Source organism: Zea mays, chromosome 3, assembly GCF_902167145.1.
Source record: "Zea mays cultivar B73 chromosome 3, Zm-B73-REFERENCE-NAM-5.0, whole genome shotgun sequence".
NCBI classification, from domain to species: Eukaryota; Viridiplantae; Streptophyta; class Magnoliopsida; order Poales; family Poaceae; genus Zea; species Zea mays.
Genome location: NC_050098.1, coordinates 218,314,553 through 218,341,814, shown reverse-complemented (window position 1 = coordinate 218,341,814; position 27,262 = coordinate 218,314,553). Strand labels below are relative to the sequence as shown.

The 27,262-nt window shown below is 45.0% G+C and overlaps 1 protein-coding gene and 1 long non-coding RNA gene across 3 annotated transcripts; one reads left to right on the top strand and one right to left on the bottom strand.

Annotated features, from left to right (window-relative positions):
- Nucleotides 1–15,965: 15,965 nt before the first annotated feature.
- Nucleotides 15,966–23,401, top strand: LOC111591142 (uncharacterized). Its single transcript, XR_002750323.1, has 2 exons — nt 15,966–16,476; nt 23,143–23,401. It is a non-coding gene; the product is annotated as an uncharacterized lncRNA (long non-coding RNA).
- LOC100193698 (uncharacterized) lies at nt 17,075–25,315 on the bottom strand. 2 transcript variants are annotated; one of them, XM_023301828.2, is made up of 5 exons: nt 24,801–25,315; nt 24,567–24,630; nt 23,766–23,948; nt 22,665–22,838; nt 17,075–22,327 (listed from the first exon to the last, which is right to left on the bottom strand). In XM_023301828.2, exons 4-5 carry the CDS (start codon nt 22,717–22,719, stop codon nt 17,277–17,279), a joined length of 5,106 nt encoding a protein of 1,701 aa, XP_023157596.1. In that variant the 5' UTR covers nt 22,720–22,838; nt 23,766–23,948; nt 24,567–24,630; nt 24,801–25,315; the 3' UTR covers nt 17,075–17,276. The 2 variants fall into 2 exon arrangements, with proteins under 2 accessions (XP_023157596.1, NP_001339193.1); NM_001352264.1 differs by lacking the exon at nt 23,766–23,948 and having other exon boundaries at nt 17,077–22,327; nt 24,801–24,941.
- Nucleotides 25,316–27,262: the final 1,947 nt, after the last annotated feature.

The window sequence follows — 27,262 nt, the reverse complement described above, 5'->3', positions numbered from 1 at the left end:
GGAAGCCGGCGCGCTATAATTCACCGGACTGTCCGGTGTGCACCGGACATGTCCGGTGCTCCAAGGAAGATCGGCCTCCGGAACTCGCCAGCCTCGGGTTCGCGCGGCAGCCGCTCCGCTATAATTCACCGGACTGTCCGGTGTACACCGGACTGTCCGGTGTGCCAGCGGAGCAACGGCTCTCTGCGGCGCCAACGGCTCTCTGCGCAGCATTGAATGCGCGCGCAGCGCGCGCAGTCGGCAGGCGCGCCCATACCGGTGCACCGGACATCAAACAGTGCATGTCCGGTGTGCACCGGACACCCAGGCGGGCCCACAAGTCAGAAGCTCCAACGGCTAGAATCCAACGGCACTGATGACGTGGCAGGGGCACCGGACATGTCCGGTGTGCACCGGACTGTCCGGTGCGCCATCGAGCAGACTGGCTCCCCAACGGCCACATTTGGTGGTTGGGGCTATAAATACCCCAACCACCCCACATTCATTGCCATCCAAGTTTTCCAACTTCTAACCACTTACAAGAGCTAGGCATTCAATTCTAGACACATTCAAAGAGATCAAATCCTCTCCAATTCCACACAAAACCCTAGTGACTAGAGAGAGTGATTTGCCGTGTTCTTTTGAGCTCTTGCGCTTGGATCGCATTCTTTCTTTCTCTTGTGCTCTTGTGATCAACACTCAATTGTAACCAAGGCAAGAGGCACCGATTGTGTGGTGGCCCTTGCGGGGAAGTTTTGTTCCCGGTTGATTGAGAAGAAGGAAAGCTCACTCGGTCCGAGGGACCGTTTGAGAGAGGGAAGGGTTGAAAGAGACCCGGCCTTTGTGGCCTCCTCAACGGGGAGTAGGTTTGCAAGAACCGAACCTCGGTAAAACAAATCCACGTGTCACTCTCTTTATTTGCTTGCGATTTGTTTTGCGCCCTCTCTTGCGGACTCATTTATTATTACTAACGCTAACCCCGGCTTGTAGTTGTGATTATTTTTGTAAATTTCAGTTTCGCCCTATTCACCCCCCCTCTAGGCGACTATCAGATGTCGTAGCCACTGCAGCGCGTCTTGCCCAAGGACAATGGGCAGATACGCGGTCATGACGTCTTCAGATGCCCCGGCAGCCCGAGCAGCGGTGGTGTAGACGGCTAGCCAACCCCCTGGATCCTGCTTAGGTTCATATTTGTCGACATTGGATACCTTGAAGTTGGGAGGCCATTGGATGGCCCTAAGGCGCGGAGTAAGAGCGGATACTCCGCACGTGTCCTCCTGCCGTCGGGGACGATGTCTGTCCCGGGGAGGGGAGTGGTGGTGGTGGTTCCTCGACCGTCCCCGGGTGGTACCGCCAGTTGAGGCTGTTGCCGACTCAGTCCTGGTGGGCTGGCTTTGAGTCGGGAAGCCGTGATCTCGGTCATACTCCTCCCGACGGCGAATTTCGTTTTCATGCCGCCGTTCGCGCGAAGTATTGATAGAGCTTCGCGCGTCTCGACGACTGTTGATGGTGTGTCGCAAATCGTTCGGTGGGTGAGCGAGCGGTAGAAGATGGTTGGCCGCCTGAGTGAACAGGCGTCGGTATCCCTCGGCGTCGGGAGTCCGAGGAAGTCCGTCAGCTATCCGAGCTAGAACGCCTCCGACTTCGCTCGGCGTGTTCATAGCTCGGGCGAAGTCGGGGTTCAGGTTGCGCCCGAAGAGCGGGTTCTCCCGGCGTTGCCTCGCATCCTGCTCGGCTTGCTCCTGAGTCCGTCGGCGATCGCGTCGTCGGGAGTTCCTTCGTTCCCTGAAGACGCGTTCTTCCGGAGTTTCTCCTATCTCCGAGACCTCGTCTCGCGAGACAGGCTGCTCCGGATCCCGTTCTCCGGCCGCGTGATGTCGTCGAACGTTCCTGCGTCGGTTCCTCCGTCGGCGGGATTCTCGTTGAGGTGGTTCTTCTCCAGGCGCGGTCGGTTCGTCGTCAGAGACGGCGGGTGACTCCACTCTCCCGATGAAGAGGACGTCGGGGTAGAATGGTGCTGCTGTCGCGGCGACTTTCTTTCCGTTCTCCTTTGAGGCCAGAGGAACGGAAAGAACGACTTGCCTTTCCCTGGTCTCCTTCTTCCTCGCGATCCGTGTCCATTCCTTCGTCGGGGAAGTAGACAGCGGAGTCTTCCGGGTCAGCGAGCTTCCAGCTCCAGCCTTCCCGGAGATAATCTTTTTCCGAAGAGCCGGAGGTAGCGTCTTTCCAGCATTTTCGGAGTTTGTTGGAGGAGACTTCTTTTCCGGCAGATCTGCGAGGCGGTGTAGAATTCCCTCTTCATCCGCTACAGATGAGATTGTCCCGAAGCAGAATACAGATCCGGGACGCACAGTGATCTTGCTGTGGAAGGTGACGGCCATTGAGCTAGCTTGGATCGTCGACACACCCCCTACCTGGCGCGCCAGCTGTCGGTGTTTTGGGTCCGACCGCACACCCGGGGTTGCCCCTCAAGGTGTTTTTAGGAGTAGGACGGTGTCAACGACTGTAGCAAAATGGTTCGTGCCGATCGCACGAGGGACAATGGACAAGATTTGCAGGTTCGGGCCGCTTAGAGATGCGTAACACCCTACGTCCTGATGAGTATTTGAGTGCGGTTACAGGAGGGCTCTCTGGAACTGAGGCACAGAGAGTTTACGTGAGTGGCTAAGTAAAGTAGGGTCGATCGTTCTGAAGGGGTGCCCCCTAGGCCTTATATACTCGACCGTGGGGCAGTACACGTGGATATGATAGCTACAAGTAGCTGAAAGATAGTAAACCTCTTGAGTTTATCCCTACGTAACCCTTGCCGACTTATCCTCGCATGGCTCTGCTGCATGGGGGCTTCAGCGCGGGAAAGTCGGGTCTCTGTTGCGATTTACTCGTTCGACGTTGTGGGTCGTCCGGGTTTGCTCCAATCCAGTCTTACGTCTTCTCCGCTTCGTTGATTGTCTTTCCCCAGGCCCACGAAAGAACGACCTTACGATTTATTGAGCCTTTGGGCCTTTCATGAGGTCTTTTATCTCTTTAGTGGACCCAGGGGATATCTATCCCCCACAGTATCCGTCATGTTTTCATCCCTAAAGTAGAGCACGCCATTTACCTCGTGGGTAAAGGTGAATAGATTGGAGGAGAAGATAAAAAAATCGAGAGGCCTCTTGATTTATGCCTCGTTTATTTCCCTTTACTAAGTCTCTGACAGATATCGAATGTTTAAAGGCTAGTTAGAAGTATTAAATATAGTTTAAGTATAAAACTAATTTCATAGATAATGACTGAATGATAAGACAGATATATTGAACATAATTAGTTAATGATTCGAGCCTGTGATACTACAATAAACATTTGCTAATTATACATTAATTAGATTTAATAAATTTGTCTTATAATTTAAGTATTCAGCTGTGTAATGAGTTTTATAACTAGACTATATTTAATACTCGTAATAATCATTCAAACAAACATTCGATATAACGTGTATTAAACTTTAGACTCTGCAACCAAAACACTCCGTTTGCAGGGAAGAAAATCCTGTACATATCAGATATAAACGTTATCTTTTACAGTCCCTCGCATCCATCACTCGGAGGCCCACAAACACAGATCAAAATTTATAGAAAAATCCTTTAGTAATTTATTTTTCTTCTATTTATATGGACCTGCAGCTGGTATATGTGAAGGGCTGTAAAAGAGATTCCTTACATCCGGTATGTAAAGAATTTTTTTCCGTTTGCAGAGCTCTCGCGGTGGAAACAAAATCACGGTTTTGAATAAAAGAAGAACCCGACGTAAATTAAGATAGGATAGAACTGGGAATGAAACCGAAGGAAGGAAGGGCAGGCATCGACGGAGGAAGGCGAGGATGAAAAATCTCAAACCCAAGTCTCGTCAACATCGTTGACGCCCTATCGGTACGGAGACACCCTCATTGGACTATAGGATTCTTGTGAGACAGAAAAATCTTATGAAATCTCGCGCCCTAAATGGATCTAAACATAACGAGATCAAGACTAGTGCCCAAAATATGCACCAGGCTTTCTGAGTTAGGACGGACACAACCTAAAAATAGAAGCACAAAGCAGGACCTAGTACGAAGATATATGTGCCGAACTAGCACGACCCGAAAACATGCCTATGCCGGATCTTAATTTTTGACCTACGATACCTCGGCACGAAAAGTCTATTGTTTTTAAATTTTTTAATTTTAATAAGTTATAGACTTTATATGGTTATAATATTTAGACTTTATATATGAGCTGAGCGTTTGGGTTTGACGTGTTTTAGGACTAGACTGAGCCAAAATTTATACTCCTTAAATTGGTACGACACGGACTAAAAAAACTTTATATATTCTCAATCCAAGCTTATTTGAATCGAAGCACGATAGTCAGCCTAATTCCCAGCCATAATGAAGACAACACCAGTAGCTGCCTTTGAGGGTACGGGAGACACCTCTTTGAGAGAGAGTGTGTGTGTGAGTGAGAGGGGAGGTTCGGCGAAGATTCTCTAAGATAAGATAAGACCATACACGGCACCAGCGAGACAAGCCACGATAATAATTGAGTAGACGTAACCAATCCGTGCTACAAGTAGAACCCGAAGCCACAACAATCTGAGTACTCTTGCGCTGCCCAGATCTTGCGTTTCTTGGCGCGGAGGCCCCAACCTGGACTCGCCTCCAGGCTCCAGCTCTAACGAACAACACAGCGCCGAATCGTCGTTGCCCCCCGGACCACGGCGAGCGGGGTGGAAAAGTGCGGGCTGCGGACGCAAAAATGCTGCCTGGCCGAGCTAGCTGGTGGCGGTGGCGGTAGCGCTGCTTGCTTGCATTTGGAAGGCGGCTTTGCCAATAGTCGCGCGCGCTCGTGGATCGTACGTCACGCACGCTATTCACGTTGCGATATGCATAGTGCTGTGCTGTGCTGTGTGCATTATATATGCTTCACTGTACAGTGTATGCGTGCAGGTTCCACCGTGTGGGCCTTTCTATATATGTGTACTACGTGTCCATGCATATGCACTGTTTTTTTAGGAGAACCTGGACTCCAAAGTAGATTGAAACAGAAGGCGAAGTCCAGGTTCTCCTCACACCACCGTTGATCTTCGGCTTCTTCCTTCTGCATTGGACCCTGTTTGAATCTACTCCAAAGTAAAATTTAGCTAGGTAATAACCGCTAGAGCTAAACTTTAGCTATAGAGGGCTAATAATTGACGGTCTTGAACTATGCTACTCATTAATTCTACTGTTTTTTTATTGTTCTGTACACTATTTTTCGCGTTATCGGATGATGTCTACTGCTACTTTTTTTTGTGTGGTTGGGGGAGGCTAAACGGAATACCGAGTTCCTTTGCTGCTTGCATGTTGCACCGGGAACACAGGAAGACAAGATCACACTAGAGTCCACAAAACAAAAAAGCGTTCTCAGCGAGATATAGATGTTCACGGTCCTTAATTACAGATTGAAAGAAAAATTCTATACATGATAACTCGGTATGATTATCGATAAAACCATCCGCTTCATCTTCAAAAAAAAAACACCAAAACAACTCCCGATAACATTGTCAAGTGTGACGGGTAATGTAAGTAATCGAAATAATGCTTTCTTTTACCACTTGGTACGGTCTCGAGCCATTGCGAAACTCTGCTAGTCATAGTTCTCTTGTTATTTTCAGCTCTTCGATCTTTGCTTGCCACACAGAACACCATATATATCGTTGTTGTTCAAACTGGTCAAGTAGCCTTGTCTCAAGGCTATCCTTCTATGCAGGTGCACACAAAAACAAAAACAAAAATGCATGACACACTCACACACATGAAATCGCTAGCAGGTAACTAGACCATTTTGGGCTTTTTTTTTTTACATAGGGTACCTGTTCAACATCATCGTCTGTCGCGAGCGCACGGTGGAGGGAAAAAAAAGTAAAAAATGGGTTCTTGTCTGAAATAAACGGCACGGACGCGTGCGTGCGATCGATAGATGATGTTCTTGCTTTATTTATTACACTGGCTACTTGATACTACTAGGAGTAGGACGACTGGAATTTTTTGTCGTGCTCCAAGTCTCCGTGCTGCTGTGTGCTCTAGCTAGCTAGCTGGTTAATTTGCACCGTAACTCACGTCAGCCCCTCTTTTACCACGTCTCTGCAGCCTGATAGTATGAGCTCTCTATGTCTTCCCATAGTACACGGCCATTCTCGATGGCCTTAGCAGCACGGCCGGCCGGCAAACGAAAACGTACGTACGTACTTGCGTCTCTTTCGTTAATCCGTTCTCTAGCCAGTGTGTGTGTGTCTGTGTGTGGACGCCATAACGTCACCGGGCTTACGGCACCTTTTTGTGCCCTTGCGCGCGCCTCGCTTCGCCGTGCCGGTTCTCGCTTTGATCCCGTCCCCGCTTCGACAAAATTCATGTCTGACTGGCTCGGTACGTGACAGAGATTGATAGCCAAAGGTTTTATTAGCGTGTGGGCCCTGTCACGACAAGAGTAATGCGCGCCGAGCTAGCGGATAAAGACGTGTGTATATATGTCCAGAAATAACATAAGAGGTATGTGTACTATTAGAATATTTTCAAAGACTTGGTAGCACCTGCACGCGCGTACTGAAATTTATGTCGGAGAGATCGATGTAGAATCCTTTGTCCGCAAAGACCCGACAGACCTTTCTAATTATATATATATATATATATATATATATATATATATATATATATATATATATATATATATATATATATATATATATATATATCGCACATATTGAATACATCATTAGAGCTACTAATTAATAATTAGTTGGCTAAAAAATTATTACATCCCGTTTAGATCTTTAGAATTGAATTCCATTTTAATAATAGTAATTTAGACACGTATCAATTAAACTAATTTAGTTTTATATAAAATATATCTATATATTAGTATTAACAAGATGTCAGAGATATTTATGTGATATATTTTTAATATAGAGGTGTAAGACGAAGAGCGTCCTATAAGTTGTATAATAGAAACAAATTCTATTGATAAATAATATTATTTCTCATTCTCCACCCCATGAATTTGATGTAGGCTTATAACTGAACTTTGGGAAGTGATGAAATGTTAAATTCCAAGCTAAATAGGTTACTTTATTAAGTAAATTCCAATTTCTTCAAAATAAATGAATCTAAACGTTCCGTGAGTAAAATTAGCTAACTAACAAATAGCTAGCTAACTATTAACTAATTTACTAAAAATAGCTAATAGCTACACTATTAGATAGAGTGTTTGAATGTCTATATCTAATTTTATCCACTAACTATTAGATCTAATAAATTCAAACAACTATTAAGCCCCGTTTGGTTACATTAGTCCCAGGACTAAAATTTAGTACAATTTTAGTCTTTACACTGTTTGGTTGTAGGGACTAAACGAATTTTAAATACATTAAATACAACACATAAGGACTAAAATAACCCTTTTTGTTTCGGTCTGTCGGGGACCATAATTAGGGGTACCCTAAGGACTCCTAAATCTCAGCTGCTAACCCCATCAGCACAAAGCTGCAAAGGCCTGATGGGTGCGATTAAGTCAAGGATCGGTCCATTCAAGGGACGCGATCGCGCCTCGCCCGAGCCCAGCCTCGGGCAAGGGCAGCCGACCCCGGAGGATTTACGTCTCGCCCGAGGACCCCCTACGGCAACGGACGCGCATTCAGCTCGCCCGAGGCCCAGTCTTCACCAAGAAGCAACCTTGGCCAAATCGCCACGCCAACCGACCAAATCGCAGGGGCATTTAATGCAAAGGTGGCCTGACACCTTTATCCTGACGCGCGCCCTCCAGTCGACAGAGCCGAAGTGACTGTTGTCACTTTGCCGCTCCACTGACAGGCCTGACAAGAGGACAGCGCCGCCTGCGCCGCTCCGACTGCCGTGCCACTCGACAGAGTGAGGCTGACAGCAGCCAAGCCCGGCCTCAGGCGCCATAGAAAACTCCGCTTCGCCCGACCCAGGGCTCGGACTCGGGCTCAGCCCCGGAAGACGACGAACTCTGCATCGCCCGACCCCAGGGCTCGGACTCGGGCTCAGCCCCGGAAGACGACGAACTCCGCATCGCCCGACCCCAGGGCTCGGACTCGGGCTCAGCCCCGGAAGACGACGAACTCCGCTTCGCCCGACCCCAGGGCTCGGACTCAGCCCTGGCCTCAGCCGACGGTCTCCGCCTCGCTCGACCCAGGGGCTCGGACTCGACCTCGGTCTCGGAAGACAGACTCGACCTCGACCTCGGAGGAGCCTCCACCTCGCCCAACCTAGGGCTCGGACCGACCACGTCACAGGAGGCGCCATCATTACCCTACCCCAAGCTGACTCAGGCTACGGGAAACAAGACCGGTGTCCCATCTGGCTCGCTCCGCCAAACAAGTAATGATGGCGCCCCGCACGCTCTATGACGACGGCGGCTCTCAGCCCCCTTACGGAAGCAAGAGGACGTCAGCAAGGACCCGACAGCCCCGACAGCTGTCCTTCCGCCAGGCTCCAGCGCTCCTTCGACGGTCACGACACCACACGAACCGGGTGCCAAAACCTCTCCGGCTGCCACGATGGCATGTACTTAGGGCACTAGCTCTCCTCCGCTAGACACGTTAGCACACTGCTACACCCCCCATTGTACACCTGGATCCTTTCCTTACGCCTATAAAAGGAAGATCCAGGGCCCTCTTACAGAGGGTTGGCCGCGCGGCGAAGGACGGGACGACGCTCGCGTAAGGCCGCTTGCTCCCTCCCGCGTGGACGCTTGTAACCCCTACTGCAAGCGCACCCGACCTAGGCGCGGGACAAACACGAAGGCCGCGGGATTTCACCTCTCACGCCTGTCTCTCTCCGGCTTCTTCCCCCCTTCGCGCTCCGTCTCGCGCCGACCCATCTGGGCTGGGGCACGCGACGACAATTTACTCGTCGGTCCAGGGACCCCCGGGTTCGAAACGCCGACAACGTCGGTTTTCTAGGCAAGGACAATTAGAGTAAATGTTGGCTTTTAGTCCCTTTTAGCACTCATGTGAGGGACTAGAGATTAAAGTCAATTAGTCCCTACTTTAGTCCCTCCGTTTAGTAAAATAGAGACTAAACGAGACTAAAAAGCAGGGACTAATCTTTAGTCCCTCTAATTAAACATGGCCTTAGTCTTAGGACCCGGTATACTACAGAAAATTTCAAAGTCCTCTGTAACGGGAATTGATTACTGTTAGTCGGCAAGTGAATAATACTCTTCTCGTATGTACCGGTAGTGATGGCTTCTAGACCGCGTTGATCGTGGAAAAGAGAGCATATGATCGGCGGCGAAGAGCGCTGGGGCCGGGATCAAATTAAAGTCGATCGGCGGACTAAACGTAACACAAATTTAGCTCGAAACGGACAGAAAACCGATGCATGCATTATATAGGAGCAAACTGATAACCAGTGTCTGGAGCTGCTCTGACTGCACAGTCAAAGCACGTCTGCACGTGCGTCCTTTTTTTTTGATAAAGCGTCCTCCTTTGGTAGACTGGCCAGTGGCCACCAGTACTTGCAGTGATTGGTTAGTCATCACGGAGACAGCTGGTTTCTCTCTATTATTAGTCGTTTTAGCTTTTCATTTTATATATCTATATTCAAATAGATAGGATAAATCTAGATACGTATAAAACATATACATAATTATTATATAAATATATTAATTAAATAAAACGAATTTTAATTTAAGACGGCGGAGGGAAGAGTTGGACTGGTCGGTGCATGTTTATGCATGCATGTCAAGGTGCACGCGTCATGCATGCATGCTGCCTCTGCGTTCATCGCAGATTAATGGTACTTGAAAGCAGCTCTCTCAACCTATCTCATCTCTCTGTTACATACCCAGTCGTTGTATACTTGTACAACACCAGACTACCACTAGCGCATACCGGGAAAATCTACTTCTAGAATAGATCGTGCTGTTCTAATGCAAACACGTACGATTTTATGACTCTTTTTAACGTTGTATGCAAATAGCTCCAATTTTCCAGTCTACGATATATGGATGATCACTAGCTAGCTAGGGTGATCTAGAAGGGAGTACCAGCAGCCTTTAAATTAGGCAATGGGCGTCATCTTAAGGCCGCGTTTGGTTTACTAAGAATTATAGAATCTGCAGCAGGCACGTTATCCTCGAAAATACAGCACACGCTTGGTTGTGGGATTTTTTTTTCTCCCTACACACAGAATCCAAGATATAGAATGAGCTGTGGTTTGGGTCCATAATATATCTTCAAAATATAAAGGCTCTTGCATCAACAGCTTCAGCTAGCTTTGGCTGCTCTGTGGATAACTTCCTCCTTTTTTTTCATGAAGAGCCTCTAGAGGAACAACCTAATTAGTTGAAAATGTAGCTCCTATATATTTTCATGTAAGAGAGAAGGACTAGAGAGAGCTGGAGAAGCCTCTTTTTGGAGCTCCGCTTTGCTCGGTTTATTGGGCTGCTCCTTTCTATTCTTACGAATGGCGGAATGGGGCTGCTCCTTCCTATTCTTACGAAGAAGCTCTCCGTTTGGTAGACTATTTAATGAGTTTACATGGTATTTATTATCTGCGCATACAGATAATATAAAGTATTATATATTTCTAGAATAAAAACGTGAAATCGAATAGAGAGAGAAAAAATTGTAGAAAACGAATATATGATACATTTATTTAGGGCCCCTTTGGTATAGCTCCTTCAAGAGCTCCTTCGTGGGTTTCTCCAAATAATTTACCAAACGCAGGGCTCTTTGATGGACTTCTACTGAAAAATAGGAAAGAGCTCATCCTCCAAATCTGCTGAAGCCAAGAGCCCAAAATTGCAGCTTTTCTACCGGCTCTCTCCCTCAAGCCACCAGACCAAAACCCTATACGCCGTTGCTCTCTCCCTCAGCCCCCTTCGACTCGCACAAGATGCAGGAAGAAATGAACGTCGGCGGCGCGGCTGCTGGCCAGGAGGCCGTCGCGGCGAGGGCCGCCCCTGTGCTGGCGCGACGAGGGCTGGCGACCTGTGCTGGCGCGGCTGCTGGCCAAGAGGTTGTCGCGGTGAGGGCCGCACCTGTGCTGGCGCGACGAGGGCTGGCGACCTGTGCTGGTGCGGCTGCTGGCCAAGCTGCCTGTGCCAAGGCGACCTGTGCTGCAGCGACAAGGCGCGACGCGACGAGGGCTGGCGAGGTGCCCTGTGCTGGCGCGGCTGCTGGCCAAGCTGCCGGTGCGGTCAGGGGCGCGGCTGCTGGCCAAGCTGTCGGGGCGGCTGTCAGCGCATCTGCTGCACAGGCCATGGACACTCCCGCATCCGCATTCGTTTCTTGGGCGAGCGTTCCTTGGTCGGGCACACTCCCGCATTTGCAGCACGGGCCATGGACGCCATTCAGCTGTGTGCCGACGGATGCAGCAACCAGTGCACAACCATTCATAGCAGGTTTAGGTGCTCCGACAACATTCACAGGAGGAGCGGGGTGGCCGGACTGGTGGACTGGTGCTGCAAAAGCAGCACTTGGTCCTAATTGGCTCCACGATGATCCTTTATCCGGAGGTCCTTCGGCCATGAGAACTGAACTTGATCAAACTGATGATCGTGTCGAAGAGGTACCAGATCAGGTTACTACTGCTCGACGTAAACATGGTAGAGCAGCATCAAAGGCACCAGTACCCGCAACAGCCGCAGTCGACATCGATCTCACCCAGGATTCAAGGTGATGAAATTATTTTTTGCTCTGTTATGATTTCTAGTTGTAAGTGCATATAGTATTTAAATTGATTCGAAATTGTTGCTGCATAGTGTGGCTGATTGGAGTGATGACAATGTAAGGATTGTTTGTGAGCTTTTTGCTGAAGAAACAAGAATCGGAAACCGTTCAAACACTCATTTGAATTCAGCTGGGTACAAAAATGTGATTCGAAGGTTTAAAGACAGAACTGGTATTGCATACACTAGAAAACAGTTCAAGAACAAATGGGAAAAGTTAAAAATTGACTATGGTATTTGGAAGAAATTAAATAAGCAAACAGGAATTGGATGGGATGAAGGTCACAAGAATATTGTGATGCCGGAGGAATGGTGGAGTAGGATGTCAAAAGTAAGTTCATGTACATAATTTGTAAACACCAGATTGTGATAGATTATTTATGCTCCTCTTTTATTTATTGCAGCAAATCAAGGGGTCTGGTAGGTTCAAAGAAAAAGGCCTTCAGAATGAGGACCAACTAGAAATTATGTTTGAAAGCCTCCATAATACCGGCGATGAACACTGGTCTGCTTCTAGTGGTTTACCGCCGTCCCAACCCAATACTACTTGTACTGTAGATCTTGAAGGGGAAAACGATGGTGATAATCAGGAGGATGATAGTGAACCAGAAGAGTTCACACCTACTACTGAGCAAACCAAGAGACCTGATAAAACAAATGTTAGCAAGGGAAAGAAACCTAAAACTGCAGTGGGACATTGGTTTCAAGAACAGATGGCGGTACTTGTGAAACAGAGTGAGAGAACAACTGCATCTGCTGAGTCTGTTGCTAGGAGTCAAGATAATAATGGATGTTCCATTGCAGATGTGATGAAACTGGTGAAAGAATGTGGTGCAACTCCTGGCACAAATGAGCATTTTGTTGCTACTCTAGTGCTAGTCAAGAGGACTGAAAAAGAGATGTTTTTGACCTTAGATACTCCAGAAGAAAGGTTTCAGTGCTTTGTCGGTGTTCCGAGATGCTCAGAATAATATTATTTCTACTTTTCTGCTTGCTACGAAGTACTACTTCACGTATCTTGACAAGAATCCTCCGAGAATTCCAATGCAGAGTGGTTACAGTTGGGTCATGGAGACTTTGAAAACTCCAGGTGAAAGTCGTAAGATGTTTCGAATGAATGCTTCACTCTTTTACAAATTGCATGACCTTTTAGTGCGTGACTATGACCTCAAATCATCCATTCATATGAGCTCTATTGAAGTACTTGCTATCTTTCTTGTAACTTGTGGGCATGGTTGGTCAAATAGTGCTCTTCATGGAACCTTCAAGCATTCAGGGGAGACATTGAGTAGGAAATTTGGTGAGGTCTTGCTTTGTATAGTGCATATGTGTGCACAATACATAAGGCCGGTTGATCCTAACTTCAGTACCACACACCCTAGGATAAGTTGTGATAGTAGGATGATGCCTTTTTTTAAAGATTGCATTGGAGCTGTTGATGGTACACACATCACAGTGGTGCCACCTCCACATGATCTTGTTCGATATATTGGAAGAAGTGGTAAAGCAACTCAAAATGTTCTTGTTGTGGTTGACTTCGATTTGAGGTTCACATATGCATCCATTGGGCAACCTGGCTCTATGCACGATACAAGCGTGCTATTCCATGCAATTGAGCATGATCATGAGTTCCCACACCCACCTGTAGGTATGATTATACATATATATTACTATTATTTTTAGGAAAATATTTATATTATCTTGATGAAACAATAAAAATTTTATATTATTGTTCAGGAAAATATTATCATGTTGATGCCGGGTTCCCTAATCGTCCTGGATATTTGGCTCCATATAAGGGTCAAAGGTATCATATTCCCGATTGGAGAAGAGGTGTCACTCCAAGTGGTGAGCAAGAGACTTTCAACTTTTTACACTCAAGCATCCGTAATTGTGTAGAACGTGCCTTTGGTGTTTGGAAAATGAAGTGGAGAATTCTTTTGAACATGCCGAGCTATCCATTGGAGAAGCAAATGATGATTATTGCCGCTACAATGTGCCTTCATAATTACATTCGTGAGATGGATGCAGAAGATAAAGATTTTGTTAAGTGTGATCGAAATCTTGATTATGTGCCAACCATTCCGTCAAGATACGCAAGACACCTTCCTTCGAGAAATGCGTCGGATACATCAACCCCACATTCTAGTGATAGGAACATGGATAAGTTTCGGGATGATCTTGCAAAGTCAATCTATCTTTCTAGGGCTTCATGATCTTGTAACCAATTATGTTAGTCTATACATTTATCGCATTATGTTATAGATCAAAAAATATTTGTAATGACAATATATAGATCAAAAAATATTCTCTCATACAAGGAGCTGCAAGAGGAGCTATGTTTCTAACCAAACAAGGTGCTTCTTCTAGGGCTCTTCCTAAACATAAGGAGAGAGCTGTTTTACTAGAGAAGCCGGAGCCAGAACTGGAACTGGTAGAGAAAGAGCCCTACCAAAGGGGGCCTTAGTATCTATATTACAATCGAAACGAATATGCATATCCACGTTGACACTATACGTTTCAATCTCACGGGATAAACTTTAGCTTTATGCTAAACTTTAGCCATATAAATTAAAGTGCTAAAGTTTAGCTCTTTGGGTGTTTAGACTACTCTAATAAAGTTTAGCATATTGGAATAAAAATACGCTCATGCCCCTAATGCGGAGAGAGAGTGTGGGGTTAGAGGGTATGAGTGGAAAATTGGATTCCCTGGCCCACATTTAGCTCCTTTTAACACCCCTTGAGCAGCTTATGAGATAATAGTTGCTAAATTTTATCACATCACCATTAGCTCTCATGTTTAGATCACCAAATGGCTAAAAACAGCTAAAAAACTGATAAAGTTTATCTCTTGAGATTAAAACAGGCCTAAAAATGGATATACGGATGTCGGACTTAACGTAGATTGTAGGGCTAGTTTATAAAGACGGATATGCATTCTAAAACCTAGATGACACACTGCCAAGTTTAGGGACTGATCTAATATATATCGCTCGTGCCAGCATGAATCACCACACGCCAGTAAACATGTCTACTAGTCTGTACCTGTGACTTACCATGTTGCTAATTTAAATATGTGCATGTGTATTTTAAATGTTTAGAGATTTATATGACATCCTGTCCTAAATTTAGAGACCGTTGCTGCAACGAGAATGTGTGCAGCACGAGGAAGCGGTGGGGTCTATCCGTCTATAGCCTCATCACCACCCCTGCATCCCAGCTACTGATCCAAACCTCTTAACAAACCAGTGAACCACTCTACTAGACGCATGCACGACCAAGTTGCTGTGATAGAATAAAAAGTGGCTCATGCATGCATGAATGCGTCATGTTAGGAAATCATATATGTAATTAAAAGTCTTAGGTAAACATGACAATTGGCCGCTTGAGCAACGTATATGGTACGAGTAACACAACAGTAATTAAGGGTCTGTTTGGTTTGTGGCTAAATGTGCCACACTTTAACTAAGGTTAATCGTTCGAATTGAATAACTAACCTTAGGCAGAAAAGTTAGGCAAAGTGTGGCAACTGAGGTAGTGAACCAAACAGACCCTTAATTACTTACTCGTACCATATACGTTGCTCAAGCGGCCAATCTCCTCGTATATAATTCTAGAAATCACCGGCGATTCACGACATGTTGCATAGATAATTGTTCCCAAAATATGTGCTCGCGACGACCGCAAAAGGCAAAATATAAATGCCTTTTTAGAGGTAGAGAAAGAAAAATATTGTCTGCCACTAGTGCAGAATGACAGTACTGCCAAAGTACTCCTAGCAACTTGAAAGGCAGCAAAAAGACAAGGAACCGTTCAAACCTCGCTTTGTGACTGCTGGCTGTTGCAATCTCCAGCAGAATTTCTATCAAATCTTTTATCTTATCTTTTATTTTAATCTCTATCTATAAGTCTATAAAATAGTATTTTGCATTATCATATGCGAGAGACTTTACCAGCGCTACTTCGCTCATCGGCTGCGTGTTTTTACCCGTGGACTTGTCTTAAAAGAAGAATATAGTTTCTTACAAATATACATTTTCTATATTTTACGGACATGCAAGAATACCCTAATGATTAGAGTTTACAATCGCCGCAGATATAATTTTGAACAAGATGTTCATCTCTCGATCAAAGTTTAGTTGTTGTACGATGCATCCATCTCGCGTAGGGAACAGACATGACGTCGTATTTTTTGGTCCACGATATTTTCGTCAGTGAATTTTTCCAAATTTTAGAGGACCAGCTTGGATTGGAGCACAGGCCAACAGTGTTGTATAGACAACATGAGCCGTATACTCAGTGTCGCTGTGATCTCAAGTATGGGCCTGTTGTGGCTACGAACCCACCAAGCCAAGTTCGTGTAGATGGGCTGTGGACTGTGGTAGCGGCGCAATAGGAGAACAGCAACGCACCAGCGGGGGCTGTGGACTGTGGTAGCGGCACCGGTCTGCAAGCACACGGCGGCACCAGCCGTGACCGGCGCGGCGGGGGGCTCCGTCGCCTCCCTGCTCACCTTTGCCATGCTCCGCGCGCGACCGCCTCCGTCGCTGGCTTGTGTCTTCGTTACCTGTGTCTCTCCGCTTCACGCAGCCGTTGCGCTCTCCCAGCACGCGCGCCGCCGGCGCCCGGAGCCTTGCCTGCGATGGCGTGCGTTTGCCACCATGATGCGCGCTCCGCGTTGGCGCAAGATGACCCTACAGAGAGCTCGTCACAAGCCAGTGACTGCACTGGTGCAACGCAGTTTCAGGTACGCCTACGACCCCGCCCCAATAAACTCGGACTCGGTCACCGGGCTTATGGCATAAGTATCCATCAGTACACTGTTAAGCGTCGGAACAGTAAGAAATTGGAACTGTGTCTAAACCTGAACGGCGGGGATGATTGCTGGCAAAACTGCATAGTGGCTACCATTTGTCAACCGAAGTCTGCATAGGAAATTACTTATATAAAGTGCATAGAAAATTACTTCTAAGAACTGCATATAAAGTTACTAGAAACTCACCCTACAGGCTTGACTTCTGATAAAGTGCAGCCAATGACGGATCTGGTGATAGTTTTCATTCGCCTTTTAGCAATCAAATTACAAAAGGCTCCAAGATGAGGAGAGTTTAAATATAAATAAACTTAAATGCATGGTGAATTTGCAGGGGACTAATCTGAACCAGAACTGAAGAAGAACAAAGACAATCCTACAATCTGCCATGAACAGCAAAAATGTTTGGCAAAGATTCTTTACAAGCCGTTACTTACCTGTGCGAATTTGGATAGAAAACTGCAAACCTGGATATTTCTTGAGCCTTCCTTCGCAGTCTCAGGCAGTATATTCACCGATCCGATAAAAAAGATAAGGCAAAACGAATAAATCAATTACTACAGCAGTCCCCTTAGTAGCGAATAGAATACACAAGCCACTGAATATATGGCTACCTCCAGAAAGTATTCGAGCCCTATATATGATACATAAGAAAAATTGCAATGGTCTCCTTACTGCAAAAAAAAAAAATCACAGCTAGATTAAGCCTTTACATCTTTCATTGACTTTCAGATTTAAAGGCAGAACGGGAGGCGAGGGCGACTCTGACTGCGGATGTAGCGCACCAGGTCATCGCTATAGTTCTTGTGGTAAACAATGGTGTCGCTCAGTTGCTTGATGGCTTCTCTCTTCTCCTGCACTCTAGCTGCTAGCTCGTCTTCTTTCTCGTCCACCGTCTTCTGGAGCTGGAGCATCTTTGTCTGTGCCTCAGCAGCACTCTTCACCATTTCTGACACCACCATTTCTTTCTCTTTGAACCTAATAGCCAGCTCGTTGTTCGCATTGGCAAGTTCCTTCTGTTCATTAAGATGATCATGTACCTTCTTCCTCAGGATTTTAAGCTCGTCACTACATGCAGATGAGCGGTCAATGAAGAGCACAAAATTCTGACTGCAGATTGTTTCTAGCTCATCCAATTTGTCAGCCCATTTACAGACCACTGACTCAGCATGTCCTTTAACCTGCATGAGAGTTCCTTCCAGCAAGCTGACTCTCCCTGAAAACTGCTGTACTAATTGTTCAAGATGACAGATCTCTGCCCGCAGTGCTTCCACTGACGCTTCATATCTCTCTTCTTTGCATTTGCTTTCTGCCTCAGTAACTTTAAGCTTCTGCTTTGCTAGCTGGAGCTGAACTTCAAGGTCTTGGACATGCTTTTGTAGCTTAATATTCTCCTTATTTGCAGATAACTTTTCCTCTTCCAGAAGCCGATGTTTCTCCACAGTTTCTGTGTTTTTCTGCTCTAGCTGATCAATCTGCTCCATCTGACTCCTCTTAAGTATCTCAAGATGTGATGCCCTTGTGGACACCTCATCATATGCATACTGAAGCCTCTGACAGCTACCAACAGCCCCTCCAAGGCTCTGGTGGAGAACCTTCAGTCCTGCCTCCTGATCTGAAATTTTTTGTGTAACTCTATCTTCAAATCCTGCCAAACATGACATGTTTTCTGTGCATGCTTCAATCATAATTTTCACATCCTTCTCCAACTTAGTCTTTTGAGAAGACAATTGATTGATTGTCTCCTCTAGATCTTTGGTTTTTGTACTCATGCCATCAAGTTGACAAGCTGCTTCAGCTTGGGCCTTCTCAAGATTCTCATGTAGGCTAGACACTTTCAACATTGCCTCCTCCAACTGCTTGTCCAAGGTGGAATTGTTTTCTAGCTGGACGGAGAACTCCCATTTCAGTCGTGTCACCTCATTCTCAAGATTTTGTACTGAAGTCTCTGACAGCTTCAGTTGTGTTAGCGCTGCATCCTTCTCTTCTTGTATTGACTTCAACTCATCCTGCATCTCCACCTTGGCTTGCTGTGATTGCTCAGTCAAAGTATAGACATTCTTCTGTAATTCATCATTAGCTTGCTGTAGAGTTGAAATGTTCTCAGTTTGCTTTTCAACCACAATCTCAAGATTCCTGACACAAGCCTGAGACGTCTGTAATTCCCGTAGAGATGTGTCCTTCTCTGTATGTAGGTCTGAAATTTCAGCATGCAGATTGCTCCTGGCTTCTGCAAACTGCTTGTCCAAGGTGGAATTGTTTTCTAGCTGGACGGAAAGCTCCTCTTTCAGTCGTGTCAACTCATCCTCTAGATTTTGTACTGAAGTCTCTGACTGCTTCAGTTGTGTTAGCACTGCATCCTTATCTTCTTGTATTGCCTTCAACTCATCCTGCATCTCCGCCTTGTCTCGTTGTGATTGCTCCGTCAAAGTGTAGATGTTCTTCTGTAACTCATCATTAGCTTGCTGTAGAGTTGAAATGTTCTCAGTTTGCTTTTCAACCACAATCTCAAGATTCCTGACAGAATCCTGAGACGTCTGTAATTTCAATAGAGATGTGTTCTTATCTGCACGTAGCTCTGAAATTTCAGCATGCAGATTGCTCCTGGCTTCTTCAAACTGCTTGTCCAAGGTGGAATTGTTTTCTAGCTGGACAGAAAGCTCCTCTTTCAGTCGTATCACCTCATTCTCAAGATTTTGTACTGAAGTTTCTGACTGCTTCAGTTGTGATAGCACCGCATTCTTCTCTTCTTGTATTGCCTTCAAATCACTTTGCATCTCCACCTTGACCTGTTGTGATTGCTCAGTCAAAGTGTAGATGTTCTTTTGTAACTCTTCATTAGCTTGCTGTAGAGTTGAAATGTTCTCAGTTTGCTTTCCGACCAAAATCTCAAGATTCCTGACAGAAGCCTGAGACATCTGTAACTCCAGTAGAGATGTGCCCTTCTCTGCACGTAGGTCTGAAATTTCAGCATGCAGATTGCTCCTAGCTTCTGCAAACTGCTTGTCCAAGGTGGAATTGTTTTCTAGCTGGACGGAAAGTTCCTCTTTCAGTCGTGTCACCTCATCCTCTAGATTTTGTACTGAAGTCTCTGACTGCTTCAGTTGTGTTAGCACTGTATCCTTCTCTTCTTGTATTGCCTTCAACTCATCCTGCATCTCCTCCTTGGCTTGTTGTGATTGCTCAGTCAAAGTGTAGATGTTCTTCTGTAACTCATCATTAGCTTGGTGCAGAGTTGAAATGTTCTCAGTTTGCTTTTCAACCAGAATCTCAAGATTCCTTACAGAATCCTGAGATGTCTGTAACTCCAATAGAGATGTGTCCTTCTCTGCGCGTAGGTCTAAAATTTCAGCATGCAGCTTGCTCTTGAATTCTTCAAATTGCTTGTCCAAGGTGGAATTTTTTTCCAGCTGAATTGAAAGTTCGTCTTTCAGTCGTGTCACCTCATTCTCAAGATCTTGTATTGAAAACTCTGACTGTCTTAATTGTGTTAGTGCTGTATCCTTCTCTTCTTGTATTGCCGCTACCTCCTTATGCAGCTCAGCCTTGGCTTGTTCTACTTGCTCTGTCAAGATACATATTTTATTGTTTAACTTATCATTAGCTTTTTCTAGAGTTAAAATGTTCTCAGTTTGCTTTTCTACCACACTCTCTAAGTTCCTGATGGAAGTCTGAGACATATGTAACTCTGATAGAGCTGTCTCCTTCTCTGCACGTACTTCTGCAATTTCAGCATGCAAACTGCTCCTGACCTCTTCCAATTGCTTGTCCAAGACAGAAATGTTATTCTTCATATCTTCATTAGCATGAAGCAAGATTGAGGTTTGCTCTTTTCCTTGCTCCAACTCAAATCTAAGGTTCTTGATACAACCATCTGACTGCTGCAACTCTGAAATAATCTTGTTCTTTTCATCTTGTAATGCTAGAATTTCAGCATGGTGACTAACCTTCGCCTCTTCCAATTGCATCTCTAGGTTGGAATTGCTATTTTGCAAGTCTTCATGAGCAAGCTGCAGAACAGAAATTTGTTCTCTTTGCTGCTCTAACTGGACTTCTAGGGTCTTGAGTGAATCATTTGACTGCTGTAAGCTACTGATGGCCTCTTCCTTCTCTCCTTGTAATGCAATGATCTCCTCTTGCAGATGAATCCTAGTTTCTTCCAGTTGCTTGTGCAAGCTAGAATTTTTATCCTGTGTTTCTTCATTTGCTTGCTGCATAACTGAAATTTGGTTGCACTGCTGTTCCAAGTCAATTCGAAGATTCTTGATTTGAGCCTCATATTCTTGTAACTGAGTCAGTGCTACAATTTTCTCCTGTTGAAGTAACATAACCTCATTATGTAGATCAGTCTTTGCTGCTTTGAGTTCTTTGTTGGCCTCCTGAAGATTTGCAATCTCTTGTACTTGCTGTTCTAACATGCTCTCGAGATTAACTATAGAAGCAACAGCTTCATTCTTTTGTCCTTGTACTTTTACAATCTCATTATGCAGGTTAGAATTTGCCAGCTCCAGGTTTTCAGTAGTCTTCTGCATATCTGAAATCCTATCAAGTTGTTGTGACAGATCGTTCTGATGATTCATCAAAGAAGCCTCTAGCCGTTCTATCTCTGATGTGGTAGAATTCTTCTCCTTACATAGCTCCGCAATACGATTATTGAGAACACTTTTTGTTGACTCCAGTTCCTTTTCTAGATCCTTAACATTAGATTGTGCCTCCTCTAACTCACTCATGTATACAGAATTTTCTGATGTTAGCCTTTCTTTTTCTTCTGCTGCAGTACTACGTTCCTTGTCCAGATTGTTCATTATCACTGTGGTCTCAGCCATCAAGCCATCTATTTCTACCCTCAATTGCTGGAGTTTTCTTTCAGCTGAATGATTTTCTGTGGTCAATGATTCATTTTCAGCTTTGGTTTCTGCAATGGTTGCCTTCAGTTGACAGCACTCAATATCTAAGTTATGATGAAGTGCTTTCAGGTTATCATGCTCCACCGACAGCATCAAGTTATGGTTCTTCAGGTTCTGGTTTTCTTCAAACAAGGTCTGCACTTCTTTCTCAGCCTTCAGGGACTTCTCTAGTTCTGATGCCATGACGCTGCATTTATCCACTGTATCTTTGAGCTGATTGCTCAGATCTTCCATCTCCTTCTTCATGTCTACAACTGACATCTTCAGGTTATCTCTCTCCTCTTCAATAGTTTGCTTCTCACTAGACAATGTTTTGACCTCATTCTCCTTAGATTTTATGATGTTAAGCAAGTCTCCTTCCTCCCTCTTTGCAGTTTCAACTAATGATTTCAGATTTTCATTCTCAGATGATAAATTTGCAACCTCTAAAGTGAACTCTCCCCTTGTAGCTTCTTTATCCTTGATTGCTTTTTCTAGTAGCTGTTTCAGATCAGATATTTCCTTGGTGTGTTCTTCTGTACTTTGTTTTAGCATCTCGATTTCTGCTTCCATGCTATGAACCTCATCAAGCTTATGGTTCAGGCCGTTTTCTTCATTCAACACTGCTTTTGGTGTAGTTACATTATTCTCTAATCTGTCTCCTTCCACATCTGAATCAGATGAATCTGAACCTGAGGAACTGTGGCCAGCAGTTTCTAGTTTGCTAATTAGCTGTTTGTAGTGCTTGTGAAGGTATTGATAGTCCTCATGGAAGCCCTTCACAAGGGAAGATAGCTTTGATTTCCTGACGGGATTTCCAGAATCATCTTGTTCATTCTCAGTCTGTTCGTTCTCCTCCTCTATCATTCTTAAAATGTTCTCCACATTTTCATCAACATCTGAAAAAATAAAATAGCACTATTATTTTCAGACAACGGCTCACTAGAAACAGGAGAGCCATTAGCTGAAGCAAGGCAGAGTTCTTATAAAAGAATGCAATTTTAGCTATACCAAAAGCATTTTAATGATGAAAACTAGAGTACTAGACACATATGACTCAGACATGTTAATCTGATATTGTAATCACATTGGGAAACAGAATGGCAAGAAAAAAATAGATAAGTAGGAATATTCTCTTGACGCGAAACAATTTCATTTATAAAAAAACACTTTGAGATAAATGTATGTACATAAAAATTCATTTGAGTAAATATTAGGCTTGAATTAAGAGATTACCCTTTTTGCTCTCTAAAAGATGCTTGGACTTTCTAATTTTGTGTTTCTTCGTCATGCTGAAGTTCTTGTATCCACAAGCTTTAGCTTTACTATTTGTTTGCAGAAAATCTTCGTCAGACCAAATTGATCATAATTGACAGCATATTATGTTGCAACTCCTGATTAGCTTTGCTCCTGAATGGGTAAAAAGGAAAGGAAGACAATGAATAGGAAGTCATCCGTGGATAATCTCTCATCTAGAATAGCAAAAGGATATCCAAAAAAATCACGAAAACAAATATAGACCTTTCAATGGAAATGGTTTAACTAGTTAATGATTGAAAATACTCTGTGCACACATAGCTGAATAAGTGTAAGTTGGAAAAGATTGAACGTATTTGAGGGGTGTATATCACCAAGTTAGCAAAATTGGAGGGTTGAATGTACAGGTATATTTCCAGAATCCACGAAGGCATTGATTTGTGAAGTTCGTATGCAGAATTTGGAGCCAAAAGAGCTGTTTTGACGTTGATCGTACTGCACTATGATGACATAGAGTGTCAAACATTTCAAGTATGGACTTATGTTCTGTGTACTCCAAATGGTGAGCAACATAATTTAGGTTATGAGGACTTAAAGTTACATATAACTGGTTTCCCTGGAGACATGTTGTTACATTACACCATGTTCTTTTTAATTTGTATGCAGCGATATGTAGCATGGATAGTAACGCAGCGGAATTTACAAAACGTCAAGTACACCGTTGGATTTTTAGGATATTTTTCTTTAATCATGTGTAAACAGTATTCAGGTGCCATGGTTGGTGTCCTGGAAGGTAGGAAGATTAAAAAAAAGGGAATTGCATTTTGCATTCTGGATCTTGGCAAATCGTGCTTGACAGAAGAAAAGAAAATTCTATGAACCACCGCATCATTACCATTAACAGTATATATTAAGGCTAAGGTACTCTTTCCCAGATGATAAACTGGTTACTTTTGAAAGACACTTTGGGAGTTCATTGCACTAGCATATAGTGGCATATATCTGCTGTCTTGTGTTAGCATGGACAGCACTACCAAATAAGCAGATGGATATATAGAGACGTTTATAATGTACGCATACAGATATTGCAGCCTCTGAGAAGCATGGACGTGTTCATCTTCTATGCCTACAACTGCAAGGCCATCTCAAAACCAGAGTCTGACTGAGCTAAATTGCAATCTGGATGAGTACATTATAAACACTTCATCCATTTCCATCTACCATTCTCGTCGTCGCCCACCCTCTTGCTCTTGGGCAGCATAACTGCGCAAGTTGTTGTAAAAAAATGACAAGTTCAGATGCATATTGGCACATCCGAGCAAAAAACACGACTAAGGGTATAGATGAGCACACCACCAAAACTAAGGGCATCAAATTAAAAAACCCTATTTGAAATGCCATATGGGGCCGTTTTGAGCGTGAGCCCAGTATTGTTCGTTGCATAAACCAGTTACGTACTCATATGCGAGCTGATTGGGGAACGACGACCAGGACCAGCGCGAAGTATTTTGTCTTATATGAAATCATCAGCCAGTGATAAGAAACATGCGGGTCCCAGGTAGCCAAGGAATATTCAAAAATAATAATAATGCATGAACAAAAAAGTTAACGACTAACGGGCTGACGGCTAATCACACATCTAGACAGGAAGAAGAAGAAGAACACGGAAGATGCAACGAAGGCTAAGACTTGGAACGGAGAAATATATGGTTCTGGTGTAATCTTAATCTTCTGCAGCGATCCATGTCAGCTGCCACCTCAGAACCTGCAGGCCACAACCGATCCATCCAAGATTCCTACAGAAGTTCTTGACTAGCGCAGCCCACGTAATCGCGGAAACAAGAAACACCAGATAAAAACTGAGAGAGCCAAGAGACATACCGCGCCGAAATGTCCGGCTCTCCTCTATAACTCCCACCCTCGCCTGTCGAATCCGAAACAAGATCTGACGAGATGAAAAGAAAAGAAAACGAAAGCAAAGCATGGTCAGAGATCGCAAACCGGTCGCAGCGAGCACACAGCAACCTATCAGATCAAACAAACTCGGGGGAACAGAAGCCAATAACAGCAGCAGGTGGGAATCAGAATCCAGACCAAGACGCGGGAGGAGGTTACCTGAACCGAAAGGACGGGTGAAATCGCGTGCTCGGCGAGAACCTGACCCAGAGACCGGAGGTTTCTTTCTTCTCGACTAGGCTGGTGTGTGGTGTGTGGTGTGGGCAGCGTTAGAAACGCACTCGACCCTCGAGCGAGCGAGCGAGCCAGCAACCATGGTCTCGTCCTTTTTGGAGCCTCTGCACCGCACTGCACTGCACTGCAGCATCTACCCCGACGCCTAGAAAGCCCTCCGTTTCGCGTACCTTATTACGAGAACGCCACCGAATCGAAACACCGCTCCCGCGTCCCGCCCCTGCGAGCGCGACGGCGCGAGGTACGGCGGCCACAGTGCAGCGGCTGCCACGCGGGCCCCGCGAGGGCGTGGTCCGAGCTGGCGAGCCGTGGGAGCCAGCTGGGCAGCGCGGCCGGCGTTTTTGTCTCGTCCGTGCGCTGACGCGTCGGGGGCTCTGTCGTTGGTGTTCCCGCCTTAAAGCTAGTGAGCCAGGGATGTTGTGTGCCCATGTTCCAGGTTTGGATCTACAACAACAGTAGTTAGCTGGCTAATACTAGTAGCTCACAGCTAATATTATTTGGATACCTATTACAGCTAATGTTGGTTATATAACTGTTATGTGACTATCTATTAGCCGTATGTTATTTGGATGCACCAGTAAAAATATATATACATGAGTTGTTTTATATCTATAATGTCTTCTCTTTTCTACAGTCAAATATGTGTTGTTAATAGAACATGTGGACAGACGTAGATGGTAGAATTAAAGCGTTTTTTTGATCGACTAGATACTATTAGCTAGATTGAGATATGTAAGGATCGGGTATGTCTGAAAAGGAGTGAATGGACTTATAGACACGTTAAAACAACACTTAGGTCTAGTTTTGAACTCTATTTTTTCAAGAGATTCCTATTTTTCCAAAGAAAAATGGACTAATTTTTTTGGGAAAAAAATGAAAATCACTTAGAAAAATGAGGTTTTCAAATGGCTGGTTTGGTGACCAAGAAAATATAGGGGATCCATGGGTTGAATAGCGAGGGGATTCCTCCCCATATGAATCCCCTTCCCATTTCCCTGATCACCGAAACATCTTTTAAGAGTTATGTTAGCAACGGTGTGATATTGTCGTTTGTAGCGCGGCACTATCTGCCTCGGAGTTGCGAGATGCACAAATTTAATCGATTTCACAATCCAAAATATACTAAAAATTAGATCCAGTAAATTACTAGGATTTCTAAGACAAAGAAGAGCCTAGTTAGTGTTCACCACTTGAAGGTTGTTGTAGACGCACAAATTAATAGATCAGGACAGTCGGTGTTTCTAATTATCACTGGCGAGTAAAATTGTATATGTGTGTTTTAGGTCTGGATGGCGCGTGCTTACTGCACGCAAGAGTTATACTAGCCTCGGCGCAAGAGTAAAGTTTTAAGAGTTATACTAGTCTGGATGGCCCTTTCGTCTGCCTCCGTCTCTCCCGACCCCTCGGTAGGACGCGAGGGGGGGGGGGGGGTTGTCATCATATAGGTATGGTGATCTCTTAATATACTTGTGATCGACAAACCCGACACTTATCTGTCTACTGACTCGTGGTCCCTAGGGACTCAGGAATCCGAACCTTGACAGTAGCCCCGAGCCCCTCAGGGGAGAGTGTATCCCTTGAGTGGCTTCCTTCGCGGTGGGGTCTGACGACGTCCGCTTTGTCATCTCTTCTGTCCTTTTCTTTTTCTTTTTGGACATGGCGCCTCGAGGGAAGCAAGGCGTGGGGCGCCCTTGGTCTCTATAGAGGTCGACCCGCCATTATAAGTAGGGGCCCCTCTCGACCCATCCTTATTCTGCCTTTACTTGTAGTTTCTTGTTTCCCAAAAGGTGGTCTTCTGCAAAACCTTCCTATCCGAGTTTTTCGTGTATTTTTTGACTGACCTATAGACTGCGGCAAGCGTCGCCACTGAGTGTGCCTCAGAAGGCAGCTCAAAAGGCGTTCCCTTCAAAGGGAAGGGTAAGCCATCTTGAAATCGTTATTTTTTTTTTCTCCTCAACTTCCACCATATGTGCTGGGTGTGGATCCATGTAGCTCTAGCAATAAGAGCTAGCGCTACTACTTGTAGAATTTGATTTCCTGTGGCATTTCTAAATACAAACGGAATAGTTATAAAATTGCAACCTTTCGAAAACGGTCCCATTGGAACGGCCCCTCGGATCAGGAGCTGAGATGGGGAGCAGTGGGCACTGAACAGCACTCTGTGCTACTCTGTTTTACTTGTGGCAGAGAATCATTGGTCATGTTTGTGGTGCACACAAGTGGGGCCTAACGAGGACGGTGCTCTGGTTTTAGCTTCTCTGTGTTGTGTCTCCCCCATAGGGAATCTTTGTGGGTTTGATTCAGCTCAGCCTGATCTCCTCCGTGGGCTCCATAGAATTGCTACTCACCTCGAGTAGTTGCTTGCTGCGTTACGACTTGTCTATCGA